This window comes from Xiphophorus maculatus, chromosome 5, assembly GCF_002775205.1.
Source record: "Xiphophorus maculatus strain JP 163 A chromosome 5, X_maculatus-5.0-male, whole genome shotgun sequence".
NCBI classification, from domain to species: domain Eukaryota; kingdom Metazoa; phylum Chordata; class Actinopteri; order Cyprinodontiformes; family Poeciliidae; genus Xiphophorus; species Xiphophorus maculatus.
This window is the reverse complement of record NC_036447.1, coordinates 1,389,137-1,404,405: the sequence shown is the minus strand read 5'-3', so window position 1 is coordinate 1,404,405 and position 15,269 is coordinate 1,389,137. Positions and strand designations below refer to the sequence as shown.

Sequence of the window (15,269 nt, the reverse complement as noted above, 5' to 3'; positions counted from 1 at the left end):
TTACCACTTAAAATACAAAATATTTTTTTACTTTTTTACTGAGAATAAATTGGGACACAAATAAGTACACAATGAAAAGCTGTGCATGCAGGAGTGAACGTCTTGGAGAGATTCCTTCCCTGCACAATGAGCACTGTCACATTCTATCATGTCAAGTCTACGTCTTTCTGCTCCTGCACATTGCAGTTCCCACCTACACCTGACTAAATTTAAAGCACAGAGCGCCGGGCTTGTGTTTGTCTTTTTACTCATTATGTTGCAGAAACGTGAATGAGAATTCATTGTGTTTGATACAGACAGCATTACTTTTACTCTGCTGGGTTATTTTTGTCATTTCACAAACTGCATGCAGAGTTTTGGAGCAACTGTAAGATACAGTAACATATTTTTTTGGATTATGAAACAAAACAAAAAGTTGCACAGAATGGAATTTTTTTTAAAAAGTCATTTTTTACATTTTTTAAATTCTCTTCAGATCCTGTACTGAAAATGTCCTGATTTTGTATTAAAATGCCCAAAATCAGGCGTAGAGAAATCCTGCTGTACATTCTCAAACTTCATTGTGCAGATGAGAAACCTTTGGTGATCCGGTCCAGAAGCGGATGAGTCTCTGCGTTCGGACTTATCAGGATGGAGCATGATGGTGTGGGAATGTGGATTCTGTTTGGATCAGAATTCCAGATGTTTGTTGGAAAAATGGACCTAATGGACTCTCCCAGCGGTTGCTTTTTGTCACCGATTTATGGGCAGAATTGAAGGGCAGTGAAGGTGTTGAGAGGATCCGTTTTAATAGCCTCAGGATCGGGTCTCTGATGGGTTCTGTTGTCTTCAACTTTCATTTAAGCAGTTTGCAGCCAAATGGGAAACAGATGGCAAGAGGATTGATGCCTCCAAATCCAAGACGATTGTTTTGAGTCAGAATGCCTTCGCTGGCTCGGGGAAAATGTTCTGCTACCAAGTGGAGGAGTTTAAGTTTCTCATTGTCTTGTTCATGAATGATGGAAAAACTGAGCAGGAGATTGATTGGTCGATTGGTGCAGGGTCTAAAGTACCAATCTGTCGTAGAGAAGAGAGAGCTGAGTCAAAAGGCAAAGATCTTGATTTACCAGTCAAACTACTTTCCTACCTCATATAAGGTCATGAGCTTCGGGTAGTGACTGAAAGAACGAGGCTGCAGATACAAGCGTCTGAAATGAATTTCAAGCTTGTTAGGACCCAGCTTGACCCAGAAGATCCAGGTCACACTGAAGGGACGATGTTTCTTGGCTGAACTGGGAACGCTGTGGGATTCCCCAGGAGAAGCTGGCCCAAAGGGCCAGGAAGAGGGAAGTTTGGGCTTCTCCGTTTGCTGCTTCCAAGACCCGAACTCCCAGAATAAATATAAGATTATAGATGGATGGATCTGCTGCCTTTAAGACCAGATCTTTTTCAAACACAAGCCGTTTTCACCAAGACAATCCCAGAAGAAGAAGAGGGTACGGCTACTACACTGGCGTACTTTGGGTCCTGGCCCATTCGACCCATTCCATTTTGGAGAGTTGGACACAATCTGAAGCTCGTCATGACTTTGTGTCCCAATAACATGAATGAAAAGAAATTACAAATGGTAAAGAGTTGAAAAAAGATTTCTGTGAATGTGTTTCAGACTGCAGGAATTCCGACGTTATCAATGCTGGAACTGACAATTTTTGGTTTTATGCTGGTTTTGAAATAAAAACTGTAAAAACTGTAAACCAAAGAATGTTTTGTCTGTTTTCTATTTATTTTCTTTTTTCTCACTTGTAGCACATGCAGTACAAATAACCTCAGAGTCCAAGTTGCAGTGAAATATTAGAAGAAAGCAGGAGGTGAAAATGGGTTTTATTAGATTACGCTGTTGGCTGAATCGTCGCTTTTGTTTGTTTTTTATCCTCTGACAATATCCTGTCACAGTTTGATATCAGCTCCTCTCTATCTGCTCAGATCTGTTTATATGACGGCAGCTGACATCAAGTTCATTTCCAGGCAAACATATTGTCCAAGTGTTGACAGGAGGGTTTATTTTTCCTCCGTTTTGTTCTGGTTGAGCTCTCCGGCTGGCCTGATAGCGCCACGGCACAGTAAACATCATCAAAACACGGAGAACAGCGTAAAAAGCCAAAAATTAAAGGCAGGCTCCATTAAACGGACATGTGGTTCAGCTTAACTTCACTGCTGAGGTCTTTAAAGTAAAGATTTTGCACTCTTCACCTGGGCTAGTTTCAGTACCACTGCTGGTCCTGATCACATTTGAAGTAATAAAGATTTTCATTCCACTCTCCCTGTCTGCAGCTGCCTCCCTCACAATTTCCATCAACATTTCTCACAGCTCAGCCTCACACCGTCTGCAATATTGGCACTCCCCCACATCTTCACTCCAAGGTTAATGCAGCCCATCAGTCTAGTGGAGCCTCTTACTGTTGCTGCCCAGAGGCATGGAGGAACGTCCAGCTGATGCAGGTTTATTAAAAAACTCATCCCATTTAGTCCTAATGGCTAACACATTTATGAGCAAATATACATGTTAATTTCAATCAATTTGAATTTCATTGAAAAGTTCATTTATTTCAGTAATTCAACTCAAACATTAAACTTTTACACACAGTGATATATTATAAAAACAATTTTTTTAATGTTTTATGGCTTACTGTTAATGAAATTCCAGAATTTGGTTTCTCAGAAAAGTGGACATTATATCAGACGTATAAAAAATATTTCTAATGCAGACATGTTAGCTTTATTTAAACTATGTGCATGAACATAGAGAAGAGAGAAAAGACTGTCCCTTAACAAGAAGAAACCTCCAGCAGAACCAGAACCTGGCTGAGCTTGAGCGGCCGACTGACTTTTGAGACACCAAACAGAAACCAAAGTACTGGCCCAGGATCAGCGTTCAGGAAAAGGACGAGGTTAGTGGCAGTAGTAGATGCTTTAGCAGCTTTATCTATTAGAGAAAACATTTTAACAGGAAACTCTGAGCCGGTTTTGTAAACCTAAAGGATGAAAGAGCAAAAGAGAGTTTGTCATGATAAAAGTTCAGCCGGTAGCTTTGACTAGGACAGAGGTGGATTTTACTGGAGTGAACTTCTGTGTTCCCCATGTTTATGATTCTGCAGCATCATCATACAACAAACCCAAACGAAACAAAGACATTTGGGTTTGTGGCTAATTTGTAAATGCTGGTGACTTTCAAAGATAATAAACGGTGAACACTTGGAGATGATCTAGGAGCTCTAAGGAACTTTGAACAATGGAGAAGTTCAACTATATCAGTGACATCTTCAGATTTATTTATCATTTATTAGTATCACATTTTTAAAAAATTACTTTTATTTAATTCCCAAGTAGAATTTATTTAGACTGCCTTTTATTTAAAATATGTTTCCTTATATAAAGCTTCAAAATATTCATCCTTGAGACTCTGTTGTGTTTTTACTTCAGTAAGTAACCTTGACCTCCATGTGGAACCCATCTCTCCTTTTTCTTTGCATCCAGCACTAAATTTGCAGCGCATCCAAACAGGGAGCCCTCCAGATGAACCCACCATATGTTTAAACTAATGACTGATTGCACTGAGTGTAAACATGGTTCAAGGGCATTGATTTTTTTTCAGGGGCCGTTGCCTCTTTTGTCATTGATTCACTTTATCACTCCCTTCACTACTCCTTTTCTCATTGCGAGACGTGCCTGTGGCTATCATTTGTCCAATACTTTGGTGCTCCAATAGTGATTTCTGGGCCTGGTAATTGATGTACTTTGGCTGTACGGGCACTATTGTCGCCCCGACCACAGAAACGACATAAAAACATGGCAGGCTGTGAAATTAAGAATGATTGCCACACAGGTTGTCTCTCCCATTGACTCTGTAAACTTGTTAAATGCTAAGGGCTTCATGAAATGCTGCTCTGGAAACCAATATAGAAAACATTTACTCTTGATTCTCAACCTTTCGCCTCAGTCCAGAACCGTAATATCTCATGTTAGTCTAACATAGATGGATGATTGGAATCTAAAACATGTAATTCAAACCTGGAGGTACTATTTCAACACATGAAATATACAAAAATATTTTAAAAAATATCAAAAATTGTCCAAACTTAAGTGTCAAGTTTGCACCATATGTATAGTTACTAATTAAAACTCCTTGAATTATTATCAAGAATTGTCCTTAATGTTCTATAAACCCATAAGTGTGGGATGGAGCCAAAGGCTGTGTTTCTATTGGAAACATAATCAATATTTCTCTTTCTTGTTGATAAACATACTGGAAAGAAAAAAAATCTTGAATGTATTGCAGCTCAGATTCTCCCTGCTGAAGATGCATCTGAATCGATGATGTCCATTATAGAAATATAATAAACCATTCAAGGTTCCTGGAGTGTCTGTAGAAAGATTTAGTTTGCTAAGATTTGCTTTTATTTAGAAAAAAACACGCAGTGAGAGAGAGAAAATGTAAAAAGCAGTTCAAGCACAACTTGTTATTTGTGGAGTTTGTAGAACCGGAGAACAATCTTTCTGCACCAGTTTAAAACCAGCGGTCGATACGGACGTCTCATCATGGTTGTGTGATATTTAGACAGGAATGATTAACAAAATCAAAGTTTGATTAGTTATTAGTTATAACATAACTAAACAAAGTATGTTTAGTTATGTTATCATCAGAGTTTCAATCCATACAGGTAGATCAAAACTTTTTCCTCTGAATAATCTAGTTTCAGCACATTTTAAGGAGGTAAAACAACCAGTACCCTCACTGAAAAACATTATGCTGTGACCATTGAATTCAGGTCAGTACCATGGCCACATGTAAAACAAAACAAAAAAATATATATATATATATAAAAAATCCAGCCGCTAGGCGTGAAGACTGCCTTTAAAGAACGGGTCTGTGTCAGAAACTCGGGTAGCTCGAGCATGGTACCCTGATCATGGTTCTGCCTGTGCAGAAAGTCCAGTATTGGAAGCTCTTTGCTGCTAGTTATCCTGCTGTCAGCTGTTAGTCATGTTATAACAGAGTGAGGCCTACTGAGATCCTGGAGCAGGCGGCTGAGGAGCGTAGAGCACAGAGACCACCAACCATCTTCAGTCAATTAGTCCACAGCTCCAAACTTCATCTGGCCTCCAGAATAACTCAGTATTAATGAGCTTCATGGAGCGTAAACTAGAATAAATCCTCTAACATCTTTATTCTGTTGAATACATAAAACGCTGCCACACAATTTATAGAAACGTTGTTGAAATTAAAGTTTTTATTATTGTATTTGATAGTCTCTCTTTCCAGATCTAAATCTGATCAAATATTGAAATATTTCACCTTGATTTTATTCTTTAAAACAATTCGTGGTTTCCGTATTTGTAAAGTAGTTTTCCCAAAATGTTACTATAATCTCTGCCTGTCTTGTTGCCGTGGACAACATCATGGATATTTTCGTCTCCTGAGTCGAATGTATCATCACAGCTCTTCTGCTTTTTGCTGTTTTATTTTGGGATAAACAATCTTCATTTTCAGTTTCTGATTTTGGGAATCTGACAGCTTGATTCTTATTATAGCGAGTCAAATTGAATACTTCTGTTGGACTGAAAGTGAATATGACTGGTGTGACTGAAATTAATTAGACTTGAATGTGATCTGTTTTCTGTTTCTGTATAAAAACACCCAGTTAAATTTAGTTTATTGGACTGAAAGATGAAAATAGTTCACATTCTTCTTATGAAACATAAGCTTGTTTGAAATGCTTTGAAACAATTTCAGTCACACTTTGGGGATGTTTTCCAATCTCAAAGTTTCCTTGAATTTCTTCCTAAAAGAAAATTATAATTTATTTAGATTGTTTAACTGGTTTTATGTCTGTTATTAATTATCAGTAAGTAAACTAATAAATAGTTCTTGACATTAAAGTTAGAATCTCTTTGTGTTTGTCAATAGTCGGAACATATCCAGAAACCAGAACCGGTTTCCCAGTGAGGACTGAGCCTCTTTTCCTGCCTAAACTCAGCAAAATGTCCTAAACAAAACATAATAATTTTAGATCATTTAGTAAAGTCATCATTTATGGTGACACTTAAACAGCGTTACAATCTCATGTGTGCCCTTTTCTGGAGGGGAGTGATGATAGTCTGACTAACATACAGCAGGTAAAATAAATATTGTACATAACATATTAGTGAAGTAGATGTATTTGTAAAGGTGCTAATGACATTAATTCTTACCAGATGTTAAAAACACATGTAGTCCCTACATTCAGGGAAAGAAAAGCTCAGTTGTACATGAATGAAGTTGTGTGTTATAAAATGGGATGACATAGAAAAAAATGAGTATATTTCCTGAAATGTATCTAAAACTTTGTACTTTGTGATTCACCATCTTTAGTGAATCATCATTAGAAATATATTTGTTAAAAATATTGTGATGTGTTCAGTGCCTGTTTTCCCTTTTCATCCTTGAGGTGACCACTTGAACCCAAAGGATGTGTGTATTTTACAGACTTCAGCAAATAAGAGTACCAATGAAGGTAAAAAATGTAAGTCTCTGATATGAGACTCACATTTCATATCAGACATTAAAATGATCGGAAAATAGAAACAAGCTAAACCAAGTTTTTGGGTTTTTTCACAATGAGTTCTGCTTTATTCAGGATTATGAAACATTTCCTGGAAGAGAGTAAATCTGAACTCATCAGGTCACATGACCTTCTTACATCGAGTCCAATCTTTATGCTAACCTCCCTGATTAATCATATCCTTATGGCTACATCTGTTCAGCCCCAATCCTTTGAGTTTCCTTCACTTTCTGTGTGGAAATGTTCTTACTGTCACTGTTGAACGCCTCCAGGACGTCGACTGTTTTCCTTATCAGTGTTTGCCTGATTGACACGTTGTCTGTTATGGATTCGTTTATCTTTCACTTTTTTGTAATGAGCTGGGTTATTTGTTTAGGCCACGTAATAAAATATTTCTACATCCACCAGGTGTCGGACTTCCCAGAGGATCAGCTCTTGGTCGCCGTTTTTCCAGGAGTTCCAACAGCTGCAGAACTCTTTCTGTTACCCAACAAGAACCAATCCGAGGGGAAGAAAAAGAGTGAGGAAGAGCTAGAGAAGGTTGGCATAATCTGGCCTTTCAGAAATGAATGGAAACCAGTCAGATTTAGGCTTCGGCGTGTAAATGTCTTCCCTTTGCTACCCAACAGGCGTCCAGCGTCATCGTAAGCGCACTGAACCAAAACCTTGTGGAGTTTGAGCTGAAGCCTGGCGTCAGAGTCATCGTCTACAACACGCAGTTAACGCTGGGTGAGGAAGGTTTCCCCTCCCTGCTTCCTATCCCGTCATTAAGTTGTCAGCAGTAATGTTGTCCTCTGACAGGCGTTAATTCATTTTAGCAATTTCTGTTGTGGGAGTGCAGAGAAAACCGAATGGTAATAACCGTGTTTTGACAACAAGAAATTTTTCTTTGGTCTGCCAATTAAAATTCCTTTCAGTCGGCTTCCATCGGAAAGGCGCGGGAACACAGGGGAGTGTGGGGGGGCGGGTTTTTAAGTGGAGCTCCTTGAGACGAGGGATCTTTTATGCCTCCCATCAAAAGCTGAACATCTGTTCCATTTCTTATACAGCCATCCAACCACAAAATGAGTGTTACACTGAGTATAATTATGTTGATTATTTAGTCCTTGAGAAGGAACAGTGTACAATTTGAGGGCAGAGATGGAATTAGGGATTGAGAAGTTGTTAACTGCTTGAAAGGAGAAAGCTGGTTGACAGTTTTGACCCTGGAGTGCAGTTTGTGAGATTCATGGAGACAAAGAGACATTAAACGCCACGGCTGGACTAGAAAGCTCTACTTTTTATTGACCTACAGCCTGGTGGTTCCCTGAGTCTCCTGTTCCTTTCTACTAGACAAATACACATTGTATTCTTTGCCTGGCTGGTTTTATTAGCCACACTATTTCTGACTCCGTAGCTCAAAGTGCACAGCTTTAACAGCCAGATACTCCTGCAGTGTGCTGCAACTCTAATGACATTGGTGCTGTACCCAGCTGGATTCTTCTTTATATTTCACCTCCAAATAAAAGGTCTGAAAAGCCTTCAAGCGGCGCGACAAAGGTCGCCACCACACGCACTTCCATCTCCGAGTCGCGGGTCTCAGGAGAACTCTGGAAGCCGTGGAAATGGCGTTATTTCCCCGTGAATGACAGAGGAGACAAACATTCCTGCAGACATAGAAACAATGAGGGGAATTTAATGAGGGTGCCTTGTGAGATAAACCATGCACAGTGATATTAATATTCTAAAGTGCAAATGGGTTCCTGTATGAAATAACTGTGCATGAAAGCATTTCGAATCCAGCTGAAAAGTGTGAATTTCCTGCTGTTGTCACCTGCTCAGAAACAATTTCATGCTGTTACACCTTCAGATGTTCCAGATATTAAAATAAATCCTAGCGACTTAATGGCTTATTGCCATGCAAATTAGCTCAGGACACATGCGAAGAGAGAATGTTTTTAAGGAAAACCTTTCATCCAATTAAGTTACATCATTTAAAGAGCAGTAAACAGAGAAGAAGAAATGCTTCTGTACTCTGTTTTTTCTTTAAAGCACCACCACCTTACTTGCTGGACACTGTATTTTGTTCCACTTAGTTGTTGTTTATACCAAAAAGTCATTTGCCATATAAATTGTAATGGAAACTTTATTACCGTTTGGATAAGCCCAACCATCCCTCTGATAAATCACCATGCAAACAAAAAGTCATTAAATTCAAAGCACAGGCAGAGCAATATGTCTTAGGGTGCATTCCCACCAACAATGTTTAGTCTGCTTTGATCAAACTCCAGTCTGTTTGAGTAGAAAGTCCGGTTCGTTTGGGGCGGTGTGAATGCTTAATCGAATTCTGATGCTGACCAGAACACTGAACTCTGGTCCACTTAAAAACCTCGATCTCAGTTTGGTTGAACTGAAATCTGGTGCGGCTTGAATGCATGTGAACACCAAGCGAAATAATTGTTTGCAGTTTGACTTCACTTTCTATTTTCTGTAATCCACACATTCTCCAAGATCCTCAAGTTAAATACAGAAATTTTCCCAAATGTTTTAAACTTATCCTGAACTGAGCATAAGGTGCTTAAAGGTGCTAACATGAAACTTATTCTGCTACTGAAATGAGAATCCTAATATAACTATTACATATTTCTGGAGCGGGCTTGCATTTTTATTATTTTCTTCTTTGTTTGGGTCTTTTCTGTAAAACCATTATTATTATTATGATTATGATTATTATTATTATTATTATTATTATTATTATTATTATTATTATTATCGTTGTTGTTGTTTTAGTCTTGTTGTCGTGACCAAATTTAGGTCTTAGATTTCTGATATCAGGTAGCGTAGCGGCTAATATGAGCATGAAGTGAGATGAAGATGGCTCCTCTTCCTCAGCTCCGTCCCTGTCTGTGTCCACAGCGCCGCTGGTGGACTCCAGTCCCAGACACAGCAGCTCTGCGATGCTCATGCTCCTCTCTGTGGTGTTCCTGGGCCTCGCCGTCTTCCTCATCTACAAGTTTAAGAGGTTTGCGACTTTCTGATTCCACCCACCTGCTGCAGACCCAGCAGGATCACAGGATCACATCTCTTACTATGTTCTCCATTATTGATGAAAGGAGATTAACACGGCCTGTACCAATCAGCTGCAGTCAGATTTGATGCTTTGAATCTGAAAGTTTCAGTCAAACGCTGTCTTTACTTTTTAATGGTTACAATGCATCAGGCGTGCTCCGCAATCAGCGATAAAATTGCAGAAAAAAAAACTCTTAAGTGGTTTGATATGCAGAGTTTGTGCTTTTATTTGCTGAATAAATTATTTATTCCTCAAAGTGATTATTTTGAAAACTCAGTGGGAATATGAAAACACTGGGATACTCTGCCATTAATTATGGATTAGTAATTTCTCCTGTCAGTCAGAGAAAATACATTTTTTAGGGAATCATAGTCGGCAAACCAGAGCAATTAATAACTGGAATGTAGAGTAATTAGAAATAAATTGGATAGAGTTTGAATAAAAATATATTAGATGTAAATTATGCAGAGTTCCATTGTTACTGTTATTTCCATATGAATAAGTTACAGATATGTAATTACATTGAAGATGATTTTAACCTTGGAATGCAAATATTTGCTTTGGCAGACAAAGTTGCACTCTTTGAAATGAGCTTCTGCATAAACAGATGATTGGATGTCACAGTAATCACTTCTGATGCAACAGAAACGGCTCTGTGGGCGACTGATTGAGTCTTCCTTTCTAATCCCTAGAAAAATACCTTGGATCAACATATACGCTGAGGTGAACCAGGAGAAGGAGCAGGAGATGATTGGCTCGGTCGGTCAGGGCGACAGCACGCCGAAAATCACTCTGAGCGAGTTCACAGCATCCAAAGAGCTCATGGAGAAGGAACTGGATGCCCGGGTCAAGAGTAAGTCAAAGTCAAACGATGGGAGCAATCACTGTTTTGTCTGGAGAAACTGCTTCCAGCTGTCAGTCTGCAGGGCGGATGTGATTCATCTCAGTCAACACAGACAGGAAGCGATCTCCTCTGAACACTTTTATTCATGCAGAGAAAAAGAAATAAAACAGGACATGTAGTTTAATGTAAACCCTTGCTTGAAACTGGGTTATGAATGATTTGGTGTTTAGTGAAATTGTGTCACATCAATGAGATATGACATTACAACCTGACACTTGAAGTACAGTAAGTAACATTAGTTATTTCTTCTCTAGTGGGGAGGAGACATTGGTGGGCACTGCTAGCTAATAATTAGTTGTGTTAAACCTGAAGCATTAATCATAAACATTAACTCCACTAATGCTAAAGCACCACACTAACATGATATTTAGTGGAAACTAATGCTATTTTAAAAGTCATTTAACTATAAATGTCCTTGGAAGGTGGATAAACTCTTAACACCTGTAAGTTATTTTGGGGAATAAAAGGAGAACATTTAACTACTTGATTCATTTTTAACAGTCGACAAACAAAACTGCAACACAGATGTTGAACTTTATTCAACTGAAAGTTTACAAAAAAGTCAAATAAATTAGAGTTTTGGAATTTATCAGGAAAAAATAAATTTAGGAGAAACTAAGTACTCTAAAAACTTTCCAAGTCAGCAAAGGGTCTAAAGACAAATGGACTCTTACTGTTGGCGCATTATAGGATGTGAACCAACGACCGGTGGGATATGTCAGGCAGCAGCTGGGAATTTTACTTCCCAGTTGATGCTCAAAGCAGGGAAATTTGGGAATTTGAGGAAGTTTGCTGGATGACTGGATCAGAGCAAAATGCAACTGTTGTCAGGTTTTCTTGGTCTGGATGGTCAGCGGCTATTAAAGGGCAGGCAGAGAGGTGAAAGGGCAACAGAGTCACGAATACGTATAGAGAACGAAGACCCGAGTTGTTTGGTCCAACAAATGAGTTGCTGAGGCTCAAACTGGGGAAGAAGATCATACTGGTTCAGATGGGAAAAGGTCAGGATACACATTTCATCCCAGTTTGTTGCTAAGGAGCTGCACAGCTGGAGACCAGTCAGTGACCCGTCCTCTCACAGAAGAACCATCGATGGTCCATTATCAGAACTGGACCACAGGGGACTGGAGGAAGGAGGCCCAGTCTGAGTCAATGTCTTTCTGCATCTGCTTTACTTTAGCATTTCTTTTGGGATTGTAAAAGACATTTTGTTACTTTTCATTGTTTTGCAGATTATATTCAGATTTGGTATGCCTTTAAGCAAAAGGACAAATGATAAAATATTTTATTAAATGGTCTGCATATCCATCAAGGTACAGATACATTTAAATGTCTTTTCTCACGACTGAAATAACCTGATAAGAGACATCAGACTTGCAGAAAACCCAGACAGTTTTACTGGGCTTCTGGAGCCATAAATCAATACGCTCTTCATAATAATGTTTTATTTTATGTTACTTATCAAATCTGTTCAGGTGTCAAAATATGACTCTTAAGATTCACAACCAGCTGTTGTAAACGCTACTCTTTGTTTTCTTTAGTTATCAACAAAAGACTGGAAAAAATGATATTGAAGTGTGTGATTGTTCTAGAACGTTTTCTATAATTATTATACTCAGTGGGCATGTTTTGTTCCTATGTCATTACACCCACAGAGCCTTGTGATTAGCAATTAATTACAAGGCATTGATGTCAAAATAGCCTTTTGTTCTGGAAAAATGAAAGTCACAATACTGAACTGACTGAACTGAACGTGTCGGTTCTTTGTCTGACTTATTCTGTGTTTTCTGCTCAGGAGGAGTCGGAAACGCCTGCGAGAGCACAAGGGAGATTCCAAACTGTACCAGCGTGTAAAAGCTGAAGTTTGTGTACAGAGCGAGTGTCACAGTGTCCGGGGTTCTTCTCCATTTCTGTTTTGTAATTCTAAACACAACTGATGTTAATAGTTTTTCTAAAAGGCCTCATTTATACAGACTTGCATGGATGTCTCGTTGGGCAACATCCAGTGCAGCGATGGAATCTCTGCAACGACGACGAGACTTTTGGGTTTCCGTGGATGTAAACGCTCCATTCATTTGCTGAGGGAATTATCTTTTGTGGATGAGTTCTGTACGTTTCCTGAGATGTTTGCTTTGAAAATCATTTCTGCCTAAATGTAGACTATATTGTCAGTCTTCAATCAAACAGGGAATATTACTGAAATGTAAAGTATTATCTTTTATTCTGTTACATGTAAATATATTTCTACATGCTCGTAGTCTCATGGCGACGGCGTTAGATCTGACGGCGGTCTGTTTTTGAAGGTGTTTAAAACGTCAGACATCGCTTACGGAGAAACATTTTGCTTTGCTGACGTCCTTGACTTGTGCATGTTCCTACTGAGGACACGGTTTCTGTGTTGTAGATAAGCAAGTGTTGTAAATAGTTCTTTTCTAAACATTCGTCAAAGCCCAGTCGGTTCTGGCCAGGTTCTGTTCTGCTCTCATCCTCTTCGGTTGCTGTTGAAACGGGTCGATCTGCTAATGTTCAGCTGCCGTTAACAGATTTACTCTGCAAACAAAACGAGACGGATCAACATGAGGAGGATCGTGTATAATATATTTATATTTTCAGTAGAAATATACTCGAGATAACCAGACATTTTAACTAGATGAGTGTCTTTGAACCAAACATTAATAGCTACTGGCATCATTGCGTTACATTTAGCCTCTGATTGTCCAGATTTGTGGTGACCAGGTCTGCAGTTCACAGCATTTTAGAGCAACTTTGGAAAAAATGGTGACGCTTTCATAATGTACAGAAAATATTTGTTCTAACTCAAAATTAATGGTTGAAGAAAGTCATGACCCAGACTATCAAACATTTCTACTGTGCCAATTTAACAGATGGACAATAACAATGTATTTTGATGAAGCTTTATGATCTGGATGAGAGGAAAAACTGAGGGCGGCAAATCAGCAATGAAGACAAAATGTTGAGATTAAAGTTTCTATATAAAGATTAAAGTTCTTCTAATAAGCCAACACTAACAATGCTTCATGTAAATGAGCTCATAAAATATCATCTGGATTTAATAACAAATAAATTCTCTCTATTGTGGTCAGTTGTTCTGTTTATTTTTGCTGTTTTTGGTAAAATAATAAAATTTAGCCTCCCTAAAATAACTTAAGGCATGAAGTAACTAAACAGAGTTTCTCCTGTTTGTTTCCTCTTCATTTGATTTTTTTTTTTTAATCAAATTCTTCCAGCAACAAAACATTTTAGCTCTGATTATTGTGCCACTCGTGACATTATTGACCCAAATACACTTAAACCAGAATTAGACATTTTTTCTTTTTAAATGCACCTTAAGAAGCTGCGTGTTTTTGTGAAATCTTTCAGTGGACATTTACACGGTGGACACTCAGGGTTCAGATTTTTTACTGGAACGTAAATCCAGAGGAGTTATGTAAAACAATCCATTTGGCAGATTTTTCTGTAGAGAATATATAAATAATTTGATGGAAAATTCAACTTGGGAAGCTGAAATACTTTGGCGTAATGCTGCTTGACTGCAGCTGGGGTTTGCAAAGCAGCCGATCCAGGAGCGCGACCTGTTTTCCTTTGGACCGATCGGCAGACTGTAGCTGTTAGCTTCTGCATTAGTGCAAGACCATTTCTGCTGCATATTTATGTATGTTTGGTGTTTGAACTATTAGAACAGGCAGTTATAATCATTTTTAGAGGAGCTCTGAAGTATTTGTACACAGCTGGCTGTGGTACCAAACCCTCTGTGGTACCAGGGATCCACTGAACCTCATTACAAAGTTTTCTTTTTTGTCTTTTTAAGGTGTGTTTAGGGCACCCTTAAAAAAACTGAGCCATGTGACACCTCCTGCTGTGTTTTTGTTTTTAGTGGAAGGGTCAGAAGAATTAAGTCATTTTAGAACCAGATGCAGATCAAGTCATTTTTATTTCCTGATTGAAGAGGGTGTGTTTTCTTTTAGCCTGAGCGAAACTCCGCCAGGTTTCTTTACCAAAAACTAGTCTGACAATGGTAGGAGAGCAGAGCAGTCGATGTATTAATGCAACTGAATCCTGCTAATATAATTTGAAATAAGGCAGAGTTGCTCCCTCCACGTTGCACTGTGACCGTAATGAGAGAAAGCTGGACAGCCAAAGATCCCAGCATGCACTGCTTCCCCACAAGCTCATGTAAAAATCTAGAAAAGAAGAGAGATATAGGCTGCCACACATATGCATTAACCAAACAGAGGACTGATGCTTGTTGCTGCATACAGAACACACTGAACAAAGATTATTTCCAGTTTTATTGTATTCACATGGTGTCAGAGCTGAAGCTGGTTTGGATACTTTTTTATTGCAGCTTTCATCTGATCCAACTTCTTTCATCAAAATGAGATCAGGAGAAAAGCACACAAAGAAACTTTGGGAGACAGGAAGTAAAGTTAGTGTTGATGGTGGTGTAAAAATACTGCAGGGAATAGCCACAAGTGCAAAACCTCATGGGATGTTTTATGATGCTAATGTGTTGAACTGCAGCGTTTATAGTTAATGAAGTTCTGGCTATTTAAACACAGGGCTGTCCAGTCTGTGTTTGGCTGATGGGTGTGGCCAATCCTGCAACAATGAACAGGAGACGCCTGTTACAAGTAGTGGCATCTGTTCAATGTTGTTGTTTAAGTTGTGCAGCGTTAAATAAACTTCATCTTATTGTTGAGCAGAGCAGGAAACTCTG

General features: G+C 38.7%; 1 protein-coding gene across 1 annotated transcript in view; it reads left to right on the top strand.

The window, feature by feature from the left end:
• Positions 1-13,061, top strand: part of LOC102237082 (VPS10 domain-containing receptor SorCS3-like) — a 210,630-nt gene extending 197,569 nt beyond the window's left edge. The window contains exons 23-27 of the mRNA XM_005797660.3: positions 6,987-7,118; positions 7,208-7,307; positions 9,474-9,579; positions 10,320-10,480; positions 12,327-13,061. Of these exons, the coding sequence (XP_005797717.1) occupies positions 6,987-7,118; positions 7,208-7,307; positions 9,474-9,579; positions 10,320-10,480; positions 12,327-12,385 (558 nt within the window). The 3' untranslated portion in view covers positions 12,386-13,061. The remainder of the gene's footprint in view (positions 1-6,986; positions 7,119-7,207; positions 7,308-9,473; positions 9,580-10,319; positions 10,481-12,326) is intronic.
• Positions 13,062-15,269: the final 2,208 nt, after the last annotated feature.